General features: G+C 46.1%; 1 protein-coding gene across 1 annotated transcript; it reads right to left on the bottom strand.

Moving 5' to 3' along the window:
- Positions 1-3,238: 3,238 nt before the first annotated feature.
- Positions 3,239-9,232, bottom strand: LOC128735591 (uncharacterized). Its single transcript, XM_053830073.1, has 2 exons — positions 5,331-9,232; positions 3,239-5,084 (listed from the first exon to the last, which is right to left on the bottom strand). Exons 1-2 carry the CDS (start codon positions 9,230-9,232, stop codon positions 3,239-3,241), a joined length of 5,748 nt encoding a protein of 1,915 aa, XP_053686048.1.
- Between the last annotated feature and the right edge of the window lie 232 nt (positions 9,233-9,464).

The raw sequence follows: 9,464 nt of genomic DNA, 5'->3' as shown, positions 1-9,464 counted from the left end.
TGGACAGCCGAATTGCACTAAGATATCGTTTACGTTACACGCTGTACTAATTATATTACTGTGATTTTTCAAATCATGTATGTTATTCTGTAAACTACTTCAAAAAAGGGTTAAAAATATGAATTTGACTAGGCTAATATCAATTTCCTGTGTCCAAACATCACCAGTGAAAGTGATACATATTGTCAAAACATACAAATACGCCCCTGCTCATAGAAGTCCTTCATCTCAATAGCCACTTTACACTCTATTATCACATAATATACCCGATTACAACCGTTTTACGGCATCAATACCCCTCAAGCATCACAAAAGGTAGGAATTTTCGCAATCAAATAAAAATATGTGAATTTCGCCCTTGCCGCGCGCTTCACAAAGCGAAAATCTCCCCTCGCGTGTGTTTATATCTCTAATCTTGTGCAAAAATAAACCAAAATTGCAACCGGTCGGTAGTAGGGCACCCTTCCAATTTGATGCCAATAAAGATTGGCTTGCCTTGCCTTGTCGTCGCCGTCAGTGAAGCCTTTTTCCCCGCGATGAAATGATACTTCCAGTCGGTAGCCCACTGCATCGGTGCGTGCCTCCTACGCAATAATTCACCAGTTAAACCAGAATGTGTGTTTTGCAAATTTTACAAGCAATTCACCCGTGATGACTTTCTTTTCCTTTACGCTGTGCTGTGGTAGGAAAAGCCAGGCTGAACTGGGGGTGAAATTGCCCTACTCCTCCGTTAGGCGGAACGGTCGGCGGATGCTCAGGCTGCCTTTCCGGTACATGCAGGATGTTTGAAAGCTGTTGATCCGATTTCTGCAATCAACTTAGGGAAGGTGCCATATGCCCTATGACGAATTAGGCTTTGGTTTCTGAAGAATTATTCTATTGCTTTTCGAGTTGGCTGTGACGATGAACTCCTAAATATGCTTCTTTTTGTGCTATGAAATATATGATTAGATTCTCTTTATCAAAATCGTGTGACATTATTTATCTGATAATAAATATGCCCTAATGAATATAACAATAATACTAATTCTTAACACTAAGTAAACAGTCTTGAAAAACATGGATTAGCACATTAGAGTCGAACATCTTAAATGCCTCATTAAAACGATAACACGGAGAAGACGGTGACCAAAAACACGTTTTGTTTAAAACGAAACTACATTACACTTTGCTCCGTACCAACCCGCAAACATGAACAATCATGTGCAAGCAGCAACGAGCCAAAGTTACTGCCTTGTGGAAGCCCTGAATAATTGGAAAAGCAGCTTAAGACAGTAAATCCCTTTTTGGCATATAAGCTTCTATATGTGTTTGCGACTTTCAGGTTCAGGTTAATAGCATCGATTTGAAAACTAGAATCTAAACTTCACAATCAGCGAATAACAAACTGCAAAAGTTTGATTGTTATTGATCGATTCGGGAAAATCCATGCTGGTTACCGTGAATATAGATATAGAACCAAACAAAGCGACGTTTACGATCATTTTAAATAACTCAGAAAATTTATAGTTGGTTATCGAACATACCTGAAGAACAACATACCTGAAGAATTAACAGTGTGTCTTCAGTATTGAAGACTATAACGAAAACGTTCTTGAAAATGATCTATACTGTCTCGAACCCAGAAAGGTGTTTCAAACCTCGCCTTTCTTTCATTCGTACGGAAATCTCTGTTTACAAAGTGTGAGCATAGTTTTGGTACGTTTAACTCTCGAGTTGGCAAACTGACAAACTCTGTCCATTAGCGACATCTTAGTATTCATTCTGGCACCACTAAGGCTAAGGCAAGTAATAGTGTACAGTAACAAACGGATACCACCATTAGCGAAGACAGTTTCTCCTTTTCCGGCTAGGATATTAGTCCAGGCTCTCTTGTGCCACCTAAAAGAGAACTTGTTTAACAGCCCTATCCTGTTCGGTGTATCGTTTATGGGCAGCTGTCGTAAGGGCTAAACAGAATGCTGCGTCAACGCGTCTGTCAGTGTTACTCCTACAGTTTTCCCATGTTGCCTTGAAGTTCCCAAAATAGAACCCCTATCTGAATTTCAAAAACAGCGCTTCATCGTGTTGCTCTGCAAAGTAATCCATGGTTGGCTCCAGGAGACAATCGTCGCTACTCTTCGCCGGTAGGAAACTGGATTCCGTGCTGGCCGATCCTGTCGACCGTATCACAACTCTTCGTATTATATGAGAGCAAATCAATGATTTTCAAGACTCTCTTCTTCTGGAGTTTGTTGGCCTGCAAAAAACTTTCGACCAACTAAACCACGAAAACAACTGGGGCATACTTACTTTACTTTAGTGGCAACGGTCCGTTATGGATCCTGCGCCGAACGAATTATGGTCCTCCAGTACCGTCGGTCCTGGGCTGTCGTTCTCCAATCCCCACGAACACCAGCTGAACGAGCATCGTCTTCGACAGCACACACCCATCGGGTGCGGGGTCTGCCTCGGAGTCTACGGCCTCTTCCTGGTTCTCTGCTGAAAATAGTTTTGGCTACTCTTTCGTCGGGCATTCTGGCTACGTGCCCAGCCTACCGCAGCCTGCCACATTGCACTACCTTCACTATATCAGCATATTTTTAAACATTGTTGCAGATGCAACAAGGAAACAGTTTTCCGTAAATTTAATCCGTATATTTAGCTTTACGCGATTAAAAATTTCCTGCAATAATGCCTTAGTTACACTTTGTATAATTTGAAATTAATATTAGCTTACGTTTGTGGGTTTCCTTTCGCTTACAGGATTTCTTTTCGTTTTCGTAGATGCTGAACTTATGTTCGTGGATGCTTAAGGTTAGATACATATAAATGCGATAGTTAGAATCCACTTTTCAATAGTTTGAATGTAATTACTTACAAGTAAAAGAACTAATTCGGCAGGCTTTTATCTTTTCGCGAGTAGACACTTCCTCACTCTAACCTATAGATTTTAATTCTTAGATTTAAATTTAACGTAATTTCTAGTTTAGTCTTTCAATAAACTTACTTTACTTTAAGCACTGTAAATATGTTTTAACTTCTAGTGTATAAGGCCTTTTTAATTTAAGAACGACCTTTTAAATATAATCTATAATCAGATAAACACGATTTTATTAACCTTTGACCAACTCGTAGGAACTTTACGCAATCTTCTCCTTGATGACTCGACGTTTTTTCCTGGCGATTTGTTTTCTTCCGTAACAAACTGACACTGACAGATGGACCGTCTCTGCCAGCACGGTGAAGCACCGCGTTCTCAACGTAATTTATGCGTAGGTACGGCGTTGCACGGAGGGCGTGCGCAACAGTCCCCCCCAGTAGTTGGACCCTGGTCCGGCTCACTCCCATTCGTACCTACGTCCAACACGGCAAGCTTAGTTGCGGGTCTCTCATACAATCCCGTAGCAGTCTGGACTACCGCTGAGCGCACTTGTCCATCGACAGATGTCTTCACCGACACCACCCGACCTTTGGGCCAGCAATTCTTCGGTAAACTCGGATCGACGATGATGACGATTTCTCCTACGGCAATCGGGCGCACTGGGTAGAACCATTTGGTTCGACGGGTAAGCGTGGGTAGGTATTCCGTTATCCACCGCTTCCAAAACAAGTTGGCAAGAGCCTGTGATGCCTGCCACGAGCGCTGCAATGCCAATGGGCACTCGTTGTACTGAACTAGCGGTTTTGATCCATCTGAAGAGCCTAACAAAATATCGTTTGGGGTAAGCGCGGGTGAAGAACAATCATCCACGGGCACATGTGTTAACGGACGACTGTTAATGATGTTTTCTACCTCAATCAGGTAGCTTCTCAGCATTTCTTCCGTAGGCACCCGCTGCGGTTTGACTTTGGCTAGAATTTTCTTCACGGATTGGATTAGCCGCTCCCAACAGCCACCCATATGCGGCGCTGCGGGAGGGTTGAAGCGCCAAGATGTTCTTGGCGTGGTAAATTCTTTCATGAGTTTATCCTGGTCAAGTGTCACTACCGCTTCTTTCAACTCCTTGTCAGCGCCCACAAAGTTTGTCCCTCTATCACTTACAATTTCTATTGGCGTGCCCCGTCGAGCAAAGCAATTACGCAGGGCAAAAATACACGAACTAGTATTTAACGAAGCGGCCAGCTCAAGATGTATCGCTCTTGTCGTAAGACATGTTATAATTACGCCCCAACGTTTCTCGTGATGACGACCAACGACAACAAGCATGGGTCCAAAAAAATCAACGCCCACATACGAAAACGGACGTATAAATGCCGCTAACCTGTACTTCGGTAGAGAAGCCATCACCGGTGGAACCGGAGCGACACGTTGCAATTTACAGACCTGACATTCTCGACGAACTCTATCGTAAACTCTGCGAACTCGTGGGATATGATAGTCCTTGCGAACTTCATTCACGCCGGTCTCGTGACATTGATGATGAAAGCGCAGATGAACGTCGCGTACGACAAGTATCGTGACAGGATGATCTCGGGGGAGTACTATAGGGTACTTGTTGTTTTCGTGTAGGAAGTCGCATTCGCTTAAACGACTATTGATCCGCAATACACCTTGGACATCGATGAATGGACTGAGCTTGAACAGACTGTTCTTCTTATGGAGACGACGAACGCCTGCTGCGAGGATTGCTAGCTCTTCCGCATAGACTTCCTCCTGGGCTCGCTTGATCTGGAACAACTCAGCCTCGAGTAGCTCCTGCCTAGAGAGTGGTCCGATGAACGGGTGTTGACCGTGTTTCCTCAGGCGGATGTTATTTACAAAACGTAGAACGAAAGCCGTGGCGCGTCGCAAACGGTACCATGAGGAGAAGTTCTGCGGCAACAGAATGGTTCGAATTGTCCCTTCGGTATGGTGTAACATACTCGGGCGAATTTCTTCGACGGTTTCAGTAACATTCAGCAGTGACTCTGGCCATTCTTCCTTTGACTTCCACAGGAACGGAGGTCCTTGGAACCATCGACTCGTTGACGAAAGATCCGGCTTGTTCTTCCATTTAGTACCATCGTCGGCCACGTTCACCTTCGAGCTTAACCATCTCCATTCCGTAACCTCCGTCGCTTCCAATATTTCTCCCACCCGGAAGGCTACGAACTGAGAGAACCTACGGTGGTTTGAATGAAGCCAACACATAACGTTCCGCGCGTCTGTCCAGAAATATCGACGATTCACTGTGATTGAATGACCTGCCGCAATGCTTTTAGCCAAACGCGTACCAATAACAGCTGCTTCTAACTCCAGGCGAGGAATAGAGACGAATTTAAGAGGGGCTACACGAGTCTTGCTCCCAATTAGCGCGCAATGAACGAGTCCGTTATACTCGAAACGGAAATAGGAAACAGCCGCGTACCCTAGCTCACTAGCATCTACGAATGTATGTAGCTCAATGTTTGTTTCAGCAATGCTCAACTCTGGTCGACAATAGCACCGAGGAATTTCCACTGACTCAAGCTCAGGCAGAATATGCAGCCATGTATGCCATTTATCCAACTCTCGCTCTTCGACCTTTTCATCCCATCCAGTTTTTGTTCTCCACACCTCCTGGATAAGTACCTTCAGATACATTAAATAATGAGCTATAAGACCTAACGGATCGTAGATAGCCATTAACATTCGAAGTATATCACGCTTGGTTGGATGCTTCCCGCCGGAGAGTAGATCCTTGTTCCGGTCTGTGCAAAGCTTGTATCGAAAGACGTCTTCCGTAGTGCTCCACCACATACCAAGAACTTTGGCCATAGCCAAATCGGAGTTCATGTCCATCGACTTTTCGTGTTTCGGATTTTCGTCCAGACTCTTCAGCACAACTGACGAGTTCGACACCCAATTCCTCATATAGAATCCACCCTGCTGGTGAATGTAGCGGACTTCGTTAGCCAATGTTATTGCCTCCTCTTCCGTATCTACGCTAGTCAACATATCGTCGACGTAGTGTCTATGATGGATAGCGTCGACGGCGGTAGGATACTCCTTCGCAAACCGGCTGGCGTTTTCGTTCAAGACGAAGATGGCTGTACTGGGTGAACACGTTGCCCCAAATGTCACCACCTGCATCACGTAGTCACACGGTTCCATTGTTTCTTCGTTAGCACACCACACGATCCGTTGGCTGTCTTCATCTTTGGGCTTCATCCGTATCTGATGAAACCTCTCCGCTACGTCACCCCCCAGACCAACTAACCGTTCCCGAAATTTGTACAATACTGGTAGCAGATCGTTCAGTTGATCGGGGCCTTTCATCAATACCGAGTTAAGCGAGACACCACCGAAAGAAGCAGCTGCATCGAAGACGATCCTAACCTTGCCTGGTTTGTTGGGATTAAATACCGGGAATATCGGCAAATACCAGGTTCGGTCCCCAGTTTTCCGTGTTTCTTCGGGAGTAAGCTTCCGAATATATCCTTTGTGCTCGTAGTCCGCCATCTTCGAACGTACTATTTTGGATAATTCGGGGTCGCGTTCTAACCTTTTAGTTAAGCAGTGATGACGCCTCAGTGCCATGGACCGGTTGTTAGGCAAGCGCATATCGTCATATTTCCAGAGCAGCCCCACCTGATATCTACCGTTGAGGAACATTGTCGTACTACGCAGTTTTATCAATGCTTGTTCAGCCTCCTTGGATAACAGCTGGTTTTGTCGAGCGCCGATCCCTAAACTATCGAGCGTGAAGTATTGCTTGACTGTCTCATGCAAGAGCTCCTCCGGATCTCCATAGTGGAAGCAGATGTGATAGCTGCACGATGCTGCATGGGTGCTCTCCGGTGCGCACGTCCCGTAAATCGTCCATCCTAAGCGTGTCTTCACTGCAACTGGTTCGTTCTGCCTTCCTTCGCGGCTGTCAAGAGCGTGGACCAGATGCACGTTGTTCATACCAATTAACAGCTTAGGCTGTACGTCACCATAGGAATGTATTGGCAAACCATTGAGGTAGCCATATTTGTCTGCAAGCTTGCGCATGGACAAAGATTGCAATGGGAGCTTGAGTTCTTTGACCGTGTAGACATCAGTCAAGCTATTCTTAGGGCATCCATGATATGTGCCGGAGATGTCAAGGGAAACACGTGTGGCATCTTTTTCGTATCGGCAAGTATCAGCCGTCCAGCGAAGACATAGCGGGTGCTTTTCACCTCGCAAGTTCAACTCCTTCGCCAAGTCTTCCTCCATCAGGGTCAGGGATGATCCGCTGTCTAAAAACGCGTAGGTGTTTACCTTGGCCCCGTTGCTATACAGCGTAACCGGGACGTATTGGAACAGCACGGGTTTGCTGCCCCCACGATGAGTGTTGCAAGGTTTGGCTTCTCGGGAACTGTCGGCGATGGTGTGTTGCAGAGTTCCAGTTTGCTGTTTCGGCCCTTGCGAAGACGTTTCAAACTTGTCCTTGGCATCGTTGTGCATGAGCCGATGATGTTTATATTGACAGCCGTTTTGTCCGCAAAGTTTTCCGGACTGGCACGGACCGCGATGATTACTAAGGCAACTGCGGCATAGCTTGTATTTCCGGAGTATATCCCAGCGATCTGAAAGGCCGGACGAGAGAAACTTCTTGCACTTTTCGACTGCGACACAATCTCTATGGCAAATAAAGCAACTACTAACTTCATGATGCTCAAACGCCTGCTCTGTTTCATCTTTCCGCCCACGGCGAGACTTACTATCGTAAGAGCAGGAGAAGTCTGGCAGTGTAACGGCACTCGCTGCTTCCGCCAGCTTGTATAACCAACCGCTAAAGTCTGACACGGTTACGGATCGAAGAGACTGTCGATGGGTCGCCCAGTTCAGACGGACCATTGGAGGAAGTCGCTTAGTTAAATCGTGCAGGAGAGTAAGGTTGCATAAGTGCTCCTCCAACTCACAGGCTTTAATAGTAGCCACCATGTTACGCACAGCCAAGGCAAAGTCAACCAGAGAACCAAGGTGTTCCTCCCTTGGTGAAGGGAGAGCATTTATCTTTTGTAGTAGCGAATGCACAATAATTTCTGGGCGACCAAAGAGCATCTTAAGAGTGGAGAGAACCTGTTCTAGATTGGTTGGATGCAACAGTTGACATTTAACCGCTTCCAACGCTCTTCCTCGCAAACACTTCTGCAGGCGAGCTAGGTTTTCTTCAGGTGAATATCCACAAAGATTTGTGGAATTCTCATACGTAGCAAAAAACAATGGCCACTCTTCTGGGTCGCCACTGAAGATTGGCAACTCTTTGGCAATTGCCTGTCGCGCGGCGATCTGGCTACTGTTTAGTAACGTGGTCCCTCCAAAGGTGGGAGGAACGTCATAGGACTCATACGGATAATGTTCTTGAGCCATATGACGAGGGCGGCCAGCAAGCGGGGCGAACGCGGAGGTATGTGGATGCTGATGGCGATTTGGCAAGGATGATGACGGAATATGCTCAAACTGCTGGGACCGACAGGGAGCAAACGATGTGGCGCAAGCTCGCTGCCCAGTTGAAGGTGGGTAACGTGTCGGAATACATGACCGATGGTTTGTCAGAACTGGATCAAACGCTGAAGAATTACAATGGTTTCTGAGCGACTGTGGAACGTTAGCAGGAACACGAATTTGTTGTTCCCTCGTACCTACGACGGGGCCTGACACGTTTCTATTTTGATAACTAGCATGCGGAGCAAATAACGGAGGATTAAAACGGTGATCATTCATTGGTGACGAATGAAAAACAGGAGGATCCCTAACGCTATTACTTTCTCGTATATTAGCACTGCTATTGCATTGACTTGCATGGTTATTGTTCTCTGATGACTCGAACAAGAGCTGATATTTACGCCGTAAAAACTTACGCTCGATGGCTGCTTCCTCTTCCAGCATCTGGATACGTAGTTGAACGGGGAGCTTGCTTACTAAGTCGGGGTCCACATCAACCTCTTGAGAAACTGCATTAGGTTGCGTAACGGGTGGCCGTGGAGAGCGCAGTTGCGGTGCGGATACCGGCATCATGGGGGTGGGCGAAGGTAAACGTTGGACCGGTCGGAGGGGCTCCGAGTGAGGTACTAGCTCACCTGTAGGAGTTATCGGATGTGGCGATGGTGGCGCAGGAACTTTAGCGGCGACGCATTCCGGGCAGCTCCAATCATAATTGGCCACATCTTCATTCACACCGACGCATTCGAAGTGATACCACCGTTCACAATCGTCGCAACAAACCATTTCGTCACAGTCAGGAAGTTGGCAGAGCGGGCAGGATTGTTGCAGGGTAACGTCTGCGACAGCATCTTGGGTACGGGTCTTTCGTGGCATCTCCGATTGGATGAAAACGAAATTTTTAAACTGTTGCAGATGCAACAAGGAAACAGTTTTCCGTAAATTTAATCCGTATATTTAGCTTTACGCGATTAAAAATTTCCTGCAATAATGCCTTAGTTACACTTTGTATAATTTGAAATTAATATTAGCTTACGTTTGTGGGTTTCCTTTCGCTTACAGGATTTCTTTTCGTTTTCGTAGATGCTGAACTTATGTTCGTGGATGC

The sequence above is a fragment of the Sabethes cyaneus genome, chromosome 2 (genome assembly GCF_943734655.1).
Source record: "Sabethes cyaneus chromosome 2, idSabCyanKW18_F2, whole genome shotgun sequence".
In the NCBI taxonomy this organism is placed as follows: domain Eukaryota; kingdom Metazoa; phylum Arthropoda; class Insecta; order Diptera; family Culicidae; genus Sabethes; species Sabethes cyaneus.
The sequence above is the reverse complement of the archived record's forward strand: the minus strand, read 5'-3'. Positions and strand labels throughout refer to the sequence as shown.